This window comes from Desmodus rotundus, chromosome 3 (assembly GCF_022682495.2).
Source record: "Desmodus rotundus isolate HL8 chromosome 3, HLdesRot8A.1, whole genome shotgun sequence".
NCBI lineage: Eukaryota > Metazoa > Chordata > Mammalia > Chiroptera > Phyllostomidae > Desmodus > Desmodus rotundus.
The window spans coordinates 33194016-33211858 of NC_071389.1; the positions used below are offsets into that span (position 1 = coordinate 33194016).

At 35.7% G+C, this 17843-nt stretch overlaps 1 protein-coding gene across 3 annotated transcripts in view; it reads right to left on the minus strand.

Annotated features, from left to right (window-relative positions):
- The window catches only part of AGBL4 (AGBL carboxypeptidase 4), a 1086758-nt gene that overhangs the window by 980588 nt on the left and 88327 nt on the right, over nt 1-17843 (minus strand). For all 3 annotated transcript variants that reach the window (XM_045204170.2, XM_045204171.3, XM_024571127.4), the window contains exon 2: nt 3068-3190. In XM_045204170.2, the coding sequence (XP_045060105.2) occupies nt 3068-3190 (123 nt within the window). The remainder of the gene's footprint in view (nt 1-3067; nt 3191-17843) is intronic.

The window sequence follows — 17843 nt, forward strand, 5'->3', positions numbered from 1 at the left end:
GTGTCTGTAAATACGAAGATAAAGACAGCTAAACCTGCCTGAGGTGTACTGTTTCGTAGAGGAAGAAATGCTGGACTGAGTCTGAATAACATTTTACCAGGTAGAGAAAGGGATCTGGGACACAGGAAAAACGGTATCCTCAAAGGTATGAAAACTTCACACAATCTGGTGGCTTAGGGAATAAGAAGCAATTAAATATGACTTTTTCATCAAAGCTACCCGAACGTTAATCTTTCCCCATCTTTCTGTTGCTCAAATCACTTCATTCAACAAATAAATAGAGTATTAATTTAGTGCTTAATCTTGTAAGCACTCTGCTTGGTTCTGTGGGAGAACAGGGATTAATCAGACTCAAATTCTGTCCTGAAGCAGGTTACTAATACAAGGGAACAAAAGAAGTTTTTTTAAAGAATCAAAAAAAGTGCCAAATGTGTCTAGAGAAATAAAATTAGAGTGGTAAGGCTGTTTTCCCAAGGGAAATATACTTATAGAGAGGTGTATGTAGAAAAAAATCTGATCAGGAATTCATAGGAGAATTCATATTTGACCTGCAGACCTTATTTCTCATAAGAAAAACATTAATTATCCACCAGCTCAGAGCCAGGCAGTGTGCTAGGCACTTTACATATTCTACAATTGTGAAAGGAAAAAAATTATGGACGCTTATGTGAAGGCAATATACTTTATCCAAATGAACCAATACTCCCCATTCACTGAGTCTATTAATCACCTAACTCCTTCTCAGTAAGTCCAGATACACCTACAGAATCTTTTTCAATACAGCATACCAGGAAGCCACAGCTGAGAGTTAGCACATAAAGCCCTCTCACTTTCATGTTTTAAATAATCTGAAATAAATCCTTGAATTAAATTAGATAAAAGGAAGGTTGTTTATGTAAAATTGTTTCAAACAGTAACTGAATTGCTTTCACTAAAATGCCCTGTAACATTATGCCCTCATTCCACACTAAAGGATGTTACAAAATAGACCCCTGTGAAACAAATTGTTAAGACCACATGGATATTGTTGGGGATGCTGTTTATCGCATTTCAATGTGTGCTTTAGGAGGCCCATTAGGAAGAATTTCTACCAGATTTCAGTACTTGATTTATTTTTATCTTATGAACATTGTTTATCTCTTTGCACTGACTGCCAGAAAAGTCACAGTTAAATCTGTAGTCTACCTATAGAAAATTTATGGATCTCAGAGCATGCATTTTATGTACTCATTCAGCTGAATTTTCTTTTGCTATTTTCCCTTTCTGAGATCTCCTCATTTATCTATTTTTTAAACATTATTTTGCATCTATATTTTAGCAAAATGGCCTAAATTTTTAAACAGTAAAATATATATCTTTTATTTTCCTTTAATTAAGATGTAAGGTAGGCATCATTCACCATTAAAAGATGAGGAAACTGTGGCCTAATATTCAACTCAGGATCTGAACTGCAGCCTGACTTGAGAGGGTATCACGTAAACACTCAGTACTACACTGCAGGACTTAAGCACTGCTGGCACAGATCCAGTTCATACAAGCAATTGTTCATACATTTGGGGAGAAATACACATTATTCATGTGGTTACTATGTGATCAAATTGGGCGATTTCTTGTACTGAGCTTTTCTATAAAGAATGGGAAAAGATGAGTATCATTAGGGAAAAGGTGTTCTAGGAAAGGAATCTGGATTTTATACTCTAGGTAAACCAAAACAATACAATCTTTAAAATAAGGATAACTCCTACTCTCACAGAGTTATTAATATAAAGAACCTTCATGCCTTAACCTGAGGTAAAAAAAAAAAAAATCAAAAGGTATTTTCTAGGCACTAAGGAAATCCTGGAAAAGGCAACAGTACTACATTCAAAGCAGAAACATTGTTCCCAACAATGTGGAAAGTGCTCATATCTGACTGGAACGACAACACTACAATACTATGTTATGAGATAAATATATTCCCCCAAAACTCTTATGTTGAAGTCCTAACTCCCCAGTACCTCAGATTGTGAAAAAGGAGTATTTTGAGACAGACATGCACAGAGAGAACATCATGTCAAAGTAAAGGCAGAGATCAAGGTGATATTTCTACAAACCAAGGAACAACAAAGATTGCTAGCAAACCACCAGAACCTAGAGAAGAGGTCTCAAACAGATACTTCTTCAAAACCCTTAGAATGAACCAATCCTGCCAACACTTGATCTCAGACTTCTGGCCTTCCAGAACTGTGAGACAATAAATTTATGTTGTTTAAACCACTCAGTTTGTGGCTCTCTGTTATGGGAGCCCTACCAAACTAAAACAACACAAAATAAAGAGCAAAACTCTGCACAAACAAGTTTTCAATTGTTGGTATAAACAACCAATGTTTTTAAGGTTCAAAGAACTGGCATATCCCTTCAAATAAACAAATATATACACATTTGAATTTTGTTACCTTTCTCACTAATATTTTCAACATATTCAGAATCCCTACTGTTCACCTTTCATAGTAGAACATGAGGCTCAGGGCATAAAGAATTTAACAAGATCCAATCCCTACTGGATTGGAATTCACAATCAAGTCCTGATCTCCCCTTTTAGAATACCCACAACACTTGTTGATTATGATGCAATATTACTTTTGATATTTTGTTTGTGTTCATTTGAATCTGTTCTCTCATCATTTCTTTACAGGGAAGCCTCCTGACTTGCAATTAAGTTCTGTGAGAACGTCATACAGTACCAGGTACATAATAGACATTCAGTAGTTGATTTATCATATCAAATTATATCAGTCTTATCCCAAAAGGAATAATATCTAGGTAAGTATTTTATAAAATATAAGTTACTATATGAATGTTCACCAGTATTACCATTGTTCTTCTAGTAACTTATAGCAACAAAACATTGCATTACATTTTTATGTATTTCCAAGTTAATTCCATCAAAATTGATTTTTCTCTGACAACTTATTTCATTCTGATGAAATATTAAATGGGTTGAATCTCACTGAATGGTTAGGTGGAACTGGAGTCTAAAAAACCCTCACCAGACAAGCTCAAAAGCAAAGGGCTTTAATATACTCACCACTTTCAAAGCAGGCATCAAAGGTAAGATGTCCTTTCTTGGGCTGTCCACAGTATCCAGCTGGAAGCACCATATATTTGCTCACATTCCCTCCGATGGTATCATCACTTCCCATATCATTGCCTATTTTTAAAAAAATTGGCTCACATTAATCAGAAATCAAAATGGATTTAGTAATAGAAATCTAATTAGATGTTGATCGTTAATTTTCCTCCCCCCTTGCTAATCCTGGCAGTAAGAAATTAACTATATCTTGTAGTAGAGTACAAAGAGAGTGCATTTTGAAATCAGAAAGGTATGGGCTCAGATCTTATCTGTACTACATACTAATTCTCTGTGATGCAAAGCAATCAACTTAATCCCTTTAAGCCTCAGTTTCTTTTCGTTCATCCATAAAAAGGGAATACTAAAACCCACGTTTTGAAATTATGCTGAGAATTATATGAAAAATATTTACTATGACTATTTAAATCCAAAAAAAGTCATTAAATTACATCAATTACTTAATAATAATGGTAATATATCTAATTTGTCACAAACATAATCACTTTATTTTAAAACAAGCAATAGTTCCACAACTAGCATTACAACTACTTAATGTTGCACCAACAGAAATAATTTGAGAATCACTGAATTAGCACAGAAGTTGTATTGGGTTGGCCAAAAAAGCTTGTTTAGTTTTTTCCATACAATAGCTGTAGTAGTGCTCAGTTGTCTTTAACCTCATTCGAAACATTTTTGTTAGTTTGCATTGTGACATCTGTCATATCAGTGTGTATTTTAAAAACACTTATCAAAGTTGGGGAATTTTTGTGCAGCCATTTTAATATTGACGATGGAAGAGGATATGCAACATTTTCAGTGTGTTATGCTTTATTATTTCAAGAGAGGTAAAAATACAACTGAAACACACCAAGAAGACTTGTGCAGTGTATGGAGAAGGTGCTGTGACTGATCAAATGTGTCAAAGTGGTCTGTAAAGTTCCTTTGCTGTGGGGCTGTCCATTGCATTGGAAGATGTTTAGCCACACTCCTGGCCTCTGCCCACTAGAAGCCATTAGTGGGATATAGCCAACATACTCAAAATATCCAAATCAATAAAGATATTGGTGAAAATGAAAAATGTGTTTTTTATTTTACAGAAAAAAGAGACAGACATTTTGGCCAACCCAATATTTCGTACCAGGGAATTTTAATTTTTCAAAGATTCATAAGTTTCATTTCCATGTAAGATGTAGAAAGCTGGAAGAGCTTTACTTCTGCCTTAACAAGAAATATCCCCCACAACCAAAATCATAACTTTTAAAAATCTATCAGAAAACTGAGCTTTTAGGGCAATCAATAATCTGATATCCAAGAAAAGTTAGGCCCCATCAAAAGAAGATGGGAAGAAAGCACCAACACCTCTATGGCAGAAAACAGAAGAAAGAAATGTTGGATGTTACACCAGTAAGTAGAAATACTTAAGTTTATTTTTTTTTAATTGTTAAAGATCAAGTGTAAAGGAAACATGAGAGTGTAGAACACCCGAGAGTCATTGATACAAAAGGGAATTCACACCCACGGGCAGACTCCTGTCCAGGCCTCCATCAGGTAGTTAGAAGACAGACTGGGGCAGGGCAGAAGACTAGAAAACACCTTTCGCTTTGATGCAGAACTATAGAAAGGGAGTGGTTTCTGTTATTGAAAAGGCATGAAGTGCCGCCAATATCCATATCCCTACAGAAAAAAAGGTCTAAGTCACCAGGGGAGAATAACAAAACTTATAACCATGTGAGACCATTGCAAGAGGTGGAGGAGCAAAAGAAAAAAACCCTTCTCACCTAGGTGACAGACAGGAAACAGTCATGGGCCTAAGACTGTATATCAACATTACTAGAGGGCTCCTACCCCTGGAGAAAGGGTAGAAAATTCTGTCTCACACAAGACATATCGAAGATTCAAGACAGAGTTGAAAGTAGAAAGAGATGGCACTTTTTAAAAACTCCACTCCAAACCAAAACATACAGGGCCTGCCTAAGAGTGAGGCCAGACCAGGAGAATAGAAATATTCCTACTCCCACCAAGATACCAAGCACTAGATTACAAACATCAGCAATCACCTTCTAGAGTAGGGACAAAAGCATTGAGAGAAGCCACCGCTGTGGTAGCAGTACCCAGGGAAGGACAAAAGTTCATGGCAGAGTAGAACACTGATGAAATAGCCTCAATCACCCTAGCCTTCTCCCTCACAAATAAAGTAACACTAAAAAAATTTGAAGCTAAGTTCCGGTCAAGATGGAGGCATAGGTAGAAACCCTTCACTTCCTCACACAACCAAAAGGAGAAAAACAACCTATCTAAAATCAATAAACAACCAGAAGTGCCGGAAAACCAAACTGCATGGAACTCTGACAACCAAGGAATTAAAGAAACAGGCAACCAGACCAACCAGACCAGTAAGACAGGCAGACGGGGAGAACCCATGGCAACGTGGCAGACAGCGCAGGCGGGGCTGAATGAATGATAAACTGAGACTCAGAGTTGACTGTGAACTACTTTGGGGGTTGCCGCGGTGAGGGAAACTCCCAGTCTCACACAAGATGGAAAGTGGGACTAGAGCCAAGCAGGGGAGCTGTATTATTCCCTCTGTGGCCCCTCCCCCACAGGCAGTGCCACGGCACAGCAAACAGGGTTGCCCCACCCTGGTGAATACCTAAGGCCCCGCCCCCTTACAATATAACAGGTGCAGCAAGACAAAGAAATATGGCCCAAATGAAAGAACAGAGCAAAACCTCAGAAAGAGAGCTAAGCAATGAGGAGATAGCCAACCTATCTGATGGAGAGTTTAAGGCCCTGGTAATCAAAATGCTCACAGAAATGATTGAGCTTGGTCAAAAAATGAAAGAAAAAATGAAAGACACCCAAAATGAAATAAAGCATATTCAGAGAACCAACAGTGACAGGAAGGAAATCAGGACTCAAATCAACGATTTAGAACAAAAGGAAGAAATAAACATCCAACCGGAACAAAACGAAGAAACAAGAATTCAGAAAAATGAAGAGAGACTGAGGAACCTCTGGGACAACTTGAAATGTTCCAACATCCAAATCATAGGGGTGCCAGAAGGAGAAGAACAACAGCAAGAAATTGAAAACTTATTTGAACAAATAATGAAGGAAAACTTCCCTAGTCTGGCAAAGGAAACAGACTTCTAGGATGTCCAGGAAGCCCAGAGAGTCCCAAAGAAGTGGGACCCAAAGAGGAACACACCAAGGCACATCATCATTAAGTTACCCAAGATTAAAGATAAGGAGAGAATCTTAACAGCAACAAGCGAAAAGGAGACAGTTACCTACAAAGGAGTTCCCATAAGATTATCAGCTGATTTCTCAAAAGAAACCATGCAGGCAAGAAGGGGTTGGAAAGAAGTATTTGAAGTCATGACAGGCAAGGACCTACATCCAAGATTACTGTATCCAGCAAAGCTATCATTTAGAATGGAAGGGCAAATAAAGTGCTTCCCAGATAAGGTCAAGTTAAAGGAGTTTGTCATCACCAAGCCCTTATTACATGAAATGCTAAAAGGACTTATCTAAGAAAAAGAAGATCAAAAATATGAAAAATAAAATGACAACAAACTCACAACTATCAACAAATGAACCTAAAAAAAAGAAAAACAATAAAAACAAAAACTAAGCAAACAACTACAACAGGAACAGAATCAGAGAAATGGACAACACGTGGAGGGTTTTCAGTGGGGAAGGGGAGGGGAGGAATAGGGGAGGAAAGGTACAGGGAAATAGAAGCATAATTGGTAGGCATAAAATAGACAGGAGAGGTCAAAAATAGTATAGGAAATGGAGAATTCAAAGAACTTACATGTACAACCCACAGACACAAACTAAGGGAGGGGGAATGCTGGAGGGTTGGCAGGTACAGGGCGGAGGGAGGATAAAGGGGAAAAACTATAATAGCATAATGAATAAAACATACTTAAAAAAAATTTGAAGCCAATGGCTAACTGAAAGTAACCATAGCAACAATGAGACTCAGCCTAGCTTAACTCCTGACTAAATGGACATAAGCCCTCATACAAATGACCTAAAAGAAGTATATCCATTTCCAGTGACAAATAGTATTTCTATTATTCTCTACTGTTCTACACTAGGCATCCAGTATTTAATAAAATATTCTGGAACATATAAAAAATTCAAGAAAAAACAGCCTACTCTCTAGGTGAGAAAAATATAAACAGAACTAGATTCAGAAATGACCAGATATTGAAATTAGTGAATTTAAACTAAGATTAATATGCTAAGGCCTCTAGTGGGAAATGAGGACAAAATGCATGAACAAATGGAAAATTTCAGTAGAGAGATGAAAACCACAGTAAATGCTAAAGGAAATGCTAAAACACAGTAACAGAAATAAATGTCTCCAATATACTCACCAATAGACTTGACACAGATGAGTAATTAGTGAACTCTAGGTCAACAGAAACAAGCTGAGCAAAAACACAAAGGCAAAAAGAGAAAGGGAAAAAAGAAAAAAGAAGGAACACAGCATCTAAGAGTTCTGCAATAATATCAAAAGATCTAACGTGTATATAACTGTAATTCCAGGAGAAAATAAAAGAGAATATAGAGTAGAAGAAATATTTGAAGAAATACCTGAGAATTTTCCACAACAACAAAAGATATCTAGCTTGACAGGCCCAAGAAGCATCAAGCAAAATAATTTTTTAAACTGGATATTTCATATTTTAAAATACAAATCACATACAAAGGAACTGAGATTAAAAAATTACAATACACTACTCAGAAGAAACTGCAAATTAGAAGTTCTGGAATGAATTAACAATGAGTACCATGGTACCACTGGTAGTTGCAAAACATATGTGATTAAGTATACATAAAGTGTCTTTATGTATACATTAAGTGTCTAGTTACAGTCATCCCCATTTTCCCCCCTTTCCTCTCCCCCACCCTATCCACTTCATAATCTCTTTACACAACATTTCTTAAAAGGCAAAATTTTAGGTATTATCAGTGGTTGCCAGGGGCTACAGGGAAGGGAAGGGATTGACTACAATGTTATCAAAACTTTGAAATTTTCTTTGACCCGTATTTCAGCCAAGTTATACATACTTTCCTCTCCTCTGCCAGGTGAAGTATATGCATGCACGTGTGAGTGTAGGGGTGGATGTCTGCAACAATGACCTGCAAACTCTTCCAGGAAAGTCCTCAATGTCCTCACAGGAATAATGGAGGGGAAAGCAGTTACTAATATAACAATTACTACCCATGAGAGAGTAAATAGGATTATACCCCAACCATAAGCAACTAGAAAACTGAACAAATATATCTGAAGCAACTATTTTCAGACTTGGGTGCCAAACTGTGATGCCTGAGTGAAGAGAAATAAATGAGAGGAGCCTCATGATAGTCCTAGCTTTCAAATTAGTGATACTTTCTGGAAGATGGTACAGAGAGAGGGTTTCAAAGCACAACAGGGTGGTTCTCTGTGTTGAGAAGACTGACATAAGAGTTTGAAAAGGCCAAAAAAAGCTTAAATTTTTTGAAGGTCAGAGTATTCGAGAGGAGAGAGCTTTGCAGAGCAAGAGCACCAAATATCTACATAAGGTAGGCTTGATACTTGGGCTGAATACTAAGTCTTGCAGAGTGAAACTCTATGAGACCAGGCAAAAAAAAAAATCAAGAAGTTGTAGACTAAACAATTTCCAAAGTACACAGGGACGGGAAACATTCAAACTGCAACCACCCCAAGTGGAGAATCCATGTTGAAAACTCAGGGCATTAAGTCGAGATCCCAGAAAGGTACTGGCCACAAACACTTGAAAAACGAAATTTGAAATACAATATCATTATACTATACTACAAAACACAAAATACTCAGCCTTAAATTTAACAAATCATGTACAAGAACTGTTTACTGAAAACTAAAAGACACTGCTGATAGATATTAAGGAAGACCCAATTAAATGACAAGGTACATCATGTTCATAGATTAGAACATTCATTATTGTTAAGGTGACAACATTCTAAAAATTAATCTCTAGGGTAAATGCAATCCCAAGCAAAATCTTAGCATAGTTTGCAGAAATCGTCAAGCTGACTATATAATTTATATGGAAACTCAAAGGATCTGGGATAGCCAATATAATTTCAAAAAATAAGAAAAAGTTGGAGAATTTACATTGCATGATTAACAAGACTTACTTTAAACTCACAGTAACCACGACAAGAGTGATGTGAGCATCAGGATAGTCATATAAATCAGTGGACTAAACAGAGAGTGCAGAAATCCATCCACATACATGTGGTCAATTAAGTTTCCACAAAGGTGCAATGTTGATTTAACATGGAAAGAACAGTCTTTAAAACAAATACTTTTTGACGACTGGACATATTTTCAAAAAAAAAGGTGAACCATGTGCGTGTGTGTGATGGTGGTGAAGGTTACATTGGTATGTATTATATATTTATTATATATTTGCCAAACTCATTAAATCATACCATTAAAATTAGTATATTTTATTATATGTAAATTATAACCCAACAGAGTTGACTTTTTAATGTTTAAAAGTAAAAAAGCAAGAATGATTTTCATGTCATAGAAGTGATTCTGTGTCTGTATGTTTGTGAGTGTGTGTATTTAAAAATGAAATTATTCTGCCCTGGCTAGTGTGGCTCAGTGGATTGAGTGCCAACTTGCAAACCAAAGGGTCGCCAGTTCAATTCCCAGTCAGGGCACATCCCTGGGTTGCAGGCCAGGTCCCCAGTAGGGGGTGTGCAAGAGGCGACCACACAATGATGTTTCTCTTATTCTCCCTCCCTTCCCCTCTCTCTAAAAATAAATAAATAAAAGCCTTTTTTAAAAAAGTAAAATTATTGTATGGCTCATACCCCTGAAATCCTATTCATCCCTAAATGCAAATGCTCTTAATTATTTCTGTTTTTAGTTACTCGGGTATTATTCTACACAATATCTTTATATATCTATATCTTCATTTATCAACATCAAATAGTCTCTATTGACACTCTACTAGAAAATAAAAAGAAATATATTATGTACATTATTCTCCACTTCTCTTTCTAACAATTTTATTAGTTCTATTATTTTCATTATTCTGTTGTGGTGGTTATAAATGTCAGCAGTATCTCTAGGGGACATTTTGCAACTTTGGTGAGGCATTATTTTGCTTTCATAATGATGGAAGAGCACTAATGGTATTTGGTTTTAGAGGTCAGGTATTCTAGATGTACAGCAAAGTAGAGGAAAGTCATGTACAACTTTCAATGTCCTATATAAATATTCCTGTATGTAAAAGTTCTACCTATAATTATGTCAGCTTAGAGCCTGTTTTACACATGCAAAGTATTTTGTATGACTTTAATGAACACTGATTTTTTTCAAGAATGCAACTAACATGTATATATAAAGGCATGATTATAGTGATTTGTTCAGTTTTATCCAGAAGTATCACCATTGTAGAAAATCATTCAGCATCAGCATTGTCACTCACTGTATTTAATTTACTAATACAACACTCCTATATCAGTTATTATTTCTAATAGTTGTGATTATAGTGATTCTACACAAATGAAAACATTGGAGCTCTTTATTAGGTTTTCAAATTCTAGAAATACGCACATACCCATTTATCCTTGTGAAGAAATTCTATTCACTCTGTAGACCTACAGGAAATGTCATCTCCTCTGGGAAGCAATGACAGTCATTGTTCCTCAACTTTCCCACTGCATCTTGCTTCTAACTTTATTACACTATTCTTTTATTATTAATTATATGCATCATTTCACCCCTACTGATTGTGGTTTCTCACCAGAAGAATCTAATGTCTTATCTTGTTATCGCTACTCTCTCTCTCTCCACCCCAGCTATGACACAATGCTTGGCACAATGACAGTAATCTATAAATATTTGTTGATTTAAGGATTTTCAGAAGCTAAATTTAATTTCAATATGGACTTTTTTGTTTATCTGTTGAGAGCATTGTGAATTAAAATATGTGATATATTTTAAATTTATCAAAAGAACAAACAGCACGGAGAGATCAAATAGTAAAAGAAGGCAATACACTGCAAAATACATATATACTGACATAAAGACAGAAAGGGGGTGAGGGAGAGCTATAGCCCTCAATGTTAATACAATATAATGGTTGAGCATTTAAATGTACAAGGCAGAAAATAAGATGTAATTATTCTCAGATAAATCATAGCTCAATTATATTACAGATGTATATAAAACCATTAAAAACAGTGCCATTTACAGTAGTACAAAATAATCCAAGGTGGCATGGAATAATGGTAATTGTTATAGAATAAGAACTTTTAATTTCTTGACTTTATGCATGTTAACGTTCAGCCATGTAGCTGTTTCACCCAGCTTTCAGAAACCAAACTCCTTACTCTTATTTTTAAATACCCCACAATAAGGCAGCATGACTTAATAGTAAGAATTTGGATTTCAAAGTCACATAGACCTGAGATTAAATACACCTAACTCAGATATGAATGTTGTGTAGCCTTTGTAAATAAGCCAGGTGGTGAGGGACAAATACCATATGATCTCACCTTTAACAGGAACATAATCAACAGAAGAACAAAACAAACAAAATATAACCAGAGACATTGAAGTTAAGAGCAATCTAACAACAGCCAGAGGGGAGCAGGGAGGGGACAGTGGGGAGAAGGGATTTCAGGAACTACTATAAAGGACACATGGACAAAACTAAGGGAGAGCGGGGAGGGAGGGGGTTTGGCTGGGGAGGCGAGGAGAGGTGGGAAGAAAATGCAGACAACTATAATTGAACGATGAAGTAATTAAAAAAAATTTTTAACCTAAACTGTTTGAGTCTGTTTGCGTATGTTGTTCTGAAGGTTACAGAAATATCTGTAAATCATTTAGAATATGGTATTTATTCAACAAGTAGTTGGTTATTACTATTATCGTCATCATGATCATCATCAACACACCTGTATCTTGAAAAAAATATATTTAACAAAACAAATAAAAGACTCAATTATATAAAGTATAAGGAAGGATTCCAAAAAGGAAGGGAATAATTTAAATTGAAATTCATAAAGAATGTCTTAGTAAAATGTCTTTTCTTTGAAGTAAACACTGAACACTGTACATCCAGTTAAATGACAAACTATAAAACACCCTTATTATAGTGTGTAAAATATTTGTCTCCAAACATAGAGACAGAATAACAATGAATCTTTTCAATTTAAGGAAGATAGTGACAAAACAAAAAATAAATGCAGGTTTATCATTAGGAAAATAAATATCTAATCCTATTAATATTATTATTTATGTCTTTTAAAAATACTACATAAATAAATATTTAGCAATAAAAATAATGAGCTTATTTTGTGGAGGGAAAAACAAAGAACAATGTATATCTATAGATGTACCTAATGCAACAATGAGATAATTATATCTTACTTTAGTCTGATAAATAGGCCTGCCGAGGCATCTAGAAATAGACTTTAAGGCTGCACAGAGCTTTTGACATTTAAGTGGGTTATGCTGATGATGGATGTGACAAAGTCTCAATTTATTTTACTTCTACATGGAAAACTACTTTATACAAAAGTTACAAGCAATCCATACTGGTCAAAAACAAGGAAAACTGCTTATTAATTAAAACTGACCTTTATATAGAACATGTATTCCACCTCTCAGGCTAAAACACCTTGGAAGAAGTAACAAATTACCTCTATGTATATGTGACATGCAGTTAAAGGGATCTGTCAAGAGATCTATTATAAAGCCATATTTCCAAGGCTTCACGATTTTGAGAGAAAATTACATTGAAGATGAGAGTTAACCCACAAATTCTCAGCCAAGAAAGTAATTCTAAAATTCCTACTGGAGGGTGTTTAAGGAAAGAGAACCTATTGATTTGTGGACTTTAATCTCAGTCCACTACACAGCTTTTTCCTAGCATTTTATTAAATTGTACCATGTTTGTTCTCATTACAAATATATTTACAGGGTATACTGCAAGGACTTAAAAACCAAAATTTTTGAAAAAAATAGTTTCCTAAATACACATGTCCTATTTCTCTCTAGGCACATGTATCTATAATACAAATAAGATACCTAGATTTGTTAAGCTACAATCAGTCAGAGGCTGTTTCAATTACCAAATATATATTGACTACCTAATTTTGTACCCACACTATCTTGTGTCTAGAACTAAGGACAATATATAAGAAAAATAAACTAAAAATCAATCCATCATCAATAAAAGAATAAAGATATACTAACAATACATTCTCAAAAAGCTGACCATCTAGATAAGGACTATACTGAAAATTAATAAAATATTTTGGAAGTCAAACCCTTGTCTGAGATATCATTGGCAAATATGTTTTCCCATATGGTTGCAACTCCACTCTAGGAGGACAAAAAAAAAAAACAATTTAAAAATGGGCAAAGGACTTGAACAGACACTTCCCCAAGGAGGACATACAAAGGGTCTAGAGACATAAAAAAAGATGCTCAGCATCACTAGCCATCAGAGAGATACAAATTAAAACCACAATGAGATACCACTTCACACCAGTCAGAATGGCCATCATAAACAAGTCAATAAACAACAAATGTTGGTGAGGATGTGGAGAAAAGGGAACCCTAGTGCACTGTTGGTGGGAATGCAGACTGGTGCAGCCACTGTGGAAAACAGTATGGAATTTCCTCAGAAAACTAAAAATGGAATGCGTTTTGACCCAGCAATTCCACTGCTGGGATTATATCCTAAGAACCCTGAAACACCAATTCAAAAGAACCTATGCACCCTAATGTCCATAGCAGCACAATTTACAATAGGCAAGTGCTGGAAGCAAACTAAGTGCCCACCAGTAAATGAGTGAATCAAAAAACTACAGTATATTTACACAATGGAATACTATGCAGCAGAAAGAAAGGAGCTCCTACCCTTTGCAAGAGCATGGATGGAACTGGAAAGCATTATGCTAAGTGAAATAAGCCAGGTGATGAAAGATAAATACTATATGATCTCACCCTTAAGTGGAATCCAATCAACAAAACAAACAAACAAGCAAAATATAAGCAGAGACATTGAAATTAACAAATGGACAGTAGCCAGAGGGGAGGAGGAGGGGGATAATGGGGGAAAAGGGGGAAGGGCTTTCAGGAACAACTATAAAGGACACATGGACAAAATCAAGGTGGGATGGAACCAGGGGAGGGAGGTAGAGAAGGCTGGGATGGGGACAGTTGGGGGCGGGGGGAGGCAGACAACTGTACTTGAACAACAATAAAGTAAAATAAAATTAATAAAATATATAATGAAAATAATTACATTTCAGTAAGAAGGCACAAGTCACTACAGACAGGATAGTTTGGTGCCATTGGGTTTGGGGAAATATGGGCCCAAAGGTGAACCCTTGCTTGGCTACTTTTCAAGTGTGTGTGACTGGATGAGCCCCAATTTAGCACACTATTGTCTTGGACTTCTCTACTTTCATCCTACACCCTTTCAGAAGAAAGTGTTGGCCCATTTTTCCCTGAATGAATAGTTTGCATCCAATTTCCCAACATTTTGCAGTAAATGATCTCCCTACCTTGATTTACAAAGACTCTTCATATACCTATTCTACTTTGTATTACAGCTAATTGCATATGCCTTAATAATCACTTCCCACATAAACACTAACATTCCACTTCTGTGTTATTTACAGTGCAGATAACCATATGTTCTTTGATTGCCATTAATAGGTACACCTGCACTCACTGTAGAACTAAAAAATGCCAGTTATAGGACAATATCAATATATAATTATAGAACTGAAAATTCAATTGAAAAAGAATTTCTTAAAAGTATATTTTTCTACTCCATACCAAATAGGAGCAATTTTTTAATTGCCTCCTCAGCCCTGAGTATGGAGTTATTATTTTGTTTAACAAAATATTTATTTATGACTATTATGCACCCACTATGCTAGGTTCCAGTAACATAAATATAAATCTTAAAAGTTACTGTCCATCAAGGATATTACTGGAAAAGGCAAGTTCAGTAAACCACTACATTACAGTATAATGTGATAAGTGCTAGAAATGTTGGGTAAGCTCAAGGTACTCTACAAGAGCACAGGGTAGCAACAATAAACATTTCTCACAGAAGACTTTCTGAACCACCTTTAATATATTTGTAAAAATTAGCCAGGTAAAGAACTATGAGGAAAGTTCCAGGAAGACTGTATGGAGGAACAAGGTGGGAATGTGTAGGGAGAGACAGGAACTAGATCATGGAAGGCCTTGTAAGGCATGCGAAGAAGGTTAGATTGTAGTCTGAAAGCAGTAAAACCCTGTCCCTGAAGGATCTGAAGGACAGGGTGCAATCTAGCCCTAGGGCTCAGAGCCCAGAGCATTTTCAAAGAGAGAAGAGAAAACGCTGCCTGTCCAGCACAATAGGTCAATTGGTGGTAACCGAATGCGATACACAGGAGGACTACAAGAGCAGAGGCTAGGATGCAAATTTGAAGACCTTTCTACTTCCACACAAACCGCACTGTTTCAGGAAGGCATGACGGTGGATCAGCCTTTGGAGAATTTACATATGTAATCTTGTCAAGCTCTACAACTGAATTCTGGTTCCCAAATTAGACTTGTAATTCTAAATGAAATTTTAATTTACATGCTAAAAATGGAATCCTTAAAAACAACATCTGGCTGGTTTTCCTAATCTATTTCTGCCAGATTCAATATTCAAAGATTCTGGCACATTGTTCTCCAAACCGTAGCCTATCAAAGATTTCTGGTGGTTCTCATTGATCTCCCTCAGCATCCACTGGATACCCACTCTGTACCAGGCACCGTGCTAGGTGCTGAAGATCCAGAGATAAATACGACTTAAGATCTCCTTCAAGGAGTATAGGCAGTGGAAGTGAAAACAGAAACAAAAAAGGGTTTTACATTCTCTTAAATAAACATGTCCATCATACAATGGAGACTTAAGTAATAAACCCCCTTTATTGCAGAAAGTGGTGGAAGAATCCAAAATGTTTTTCTAGAGAAGAGGTAACAGGTGATAGTTTAAGTTTTGAGTAAGTGCCTACCAGGCAACTAACGCATGAAAAAGCTTCAATTCTAGAAGAAAATAGGTTGCCCTGAAATACTATAAAAGGCCCAGAGATTTAAGAGAACAGCTTAGAGAGTTACATGAAAATCAGTCTATGAAGAACTTTACATGTTTATTTAAAAATAAACTTTATCTACTTTATCTACTAAATCTACTTTATCTCATAAACAATTGAAATTATTAGTGGATCTTAAGTAGTAAAATTACAAGATGTGCTTTGCACAATAGAAAGACACCTCTGGCATTAGTGTTGATAATGGATTGGAAAGGATGAAATTGTACAGAAAATGCAGTTAGGAGGCGGAAGCAATAGTCCAGATGGGAGATGACGAGGGTCTGAACTAAGGTAAAAGCAATGGAGATGAAGAGCAGGATAAAAATGAGAGCCGCCCACAGGCTTGCTTTTTAATTAGATGATGTTATTCCCCTAATGCTTGTATCCTATTCTTGGAAGTACATTTTCCTTATAAATGGAGAAATAATAATAAGTGAATATAAGAGGAAAGATAATAAAAATAAAGAAATGGCAAGTTTCAACCATGACAATATTAAGTCCTCACATTTCCCAAACATAATTGATTACTCAAAGAGGTTCAAAAATTTTATTGAACCTCCTAGGCGTAGAGAAAATAAATGGGTATTACATAATTCTTTCAGATGTCTCAAAACTAGGAGGTCTAGCTATAGCATAGATGTCAGACTCAAGATTCAAACAATCTTTATAAGCAAAGATGTTAGGCTAAAATTAACAACGACCAAAAAAAAAAAAAAACCCAAAAAAACAAAAACAAAACACAAAAAACCCTGCACTTAGCTTATGGGGAAAAAAAAATCAATTGCACAAATGTAAATCCAGACTAGTGCAAGAAAATGTGAAAAAAATCTCTAACTTTTGATTAATCAACATTACAAAAAAGTCAATACAACTGACAGCAACATTCATAAAAGTGAGTTATCCTGATCATGTAATAAAATGATAAGTTTTAATGAAGTACATACTACACTGATCAGATTGAAGCACTCTGGCACATCTCAGGCATCACATTTTAAGGGAGACACAAACCAGTGCTTACACGGGAATCATGACCTTGCTGAGTCATCTAAAATCAGTATCTAGTGCGGAGAAGCTGAGAAAAATAAGTGCCAGTTGCAAATCTGTGTTCATGTCCACAACATAGTAGATATTCCAATTGTTTAATAGATGAAATTTTAAAAAATAAACCTGAAGAAATATTTTATAACTTGCTTTAAAAATCTGAAGAGCTAACAAGTAAAAATAGGACTGGACTATGGTACTTGCATTATTAAGCTGGACTAACCCAATGGATAGATTTCAGCATAAAATATGAAAATAATAAATATCTAATGAGCATTACCTTCCAATAGTGAAATAAGGCTGCCCTACAAAAGTACTCTCCTCTTCATGACAGACATTTATAGCACAGGCTAGCTGGTCTGTCCTCAAGTTTTCTGTGAAAAGAGATCTTTCCTGAATAAGAAGTTGAACAAGATGGCCTCTATGCATCCTTTAAAGTTTATGATTCAAAGAACTTATATACTACATGCCTAACCAGTAGAAATAAAAATAATAATAAAGTGCAAGTCATGTTTTCTGCTCTCAATAAGCTTATCCT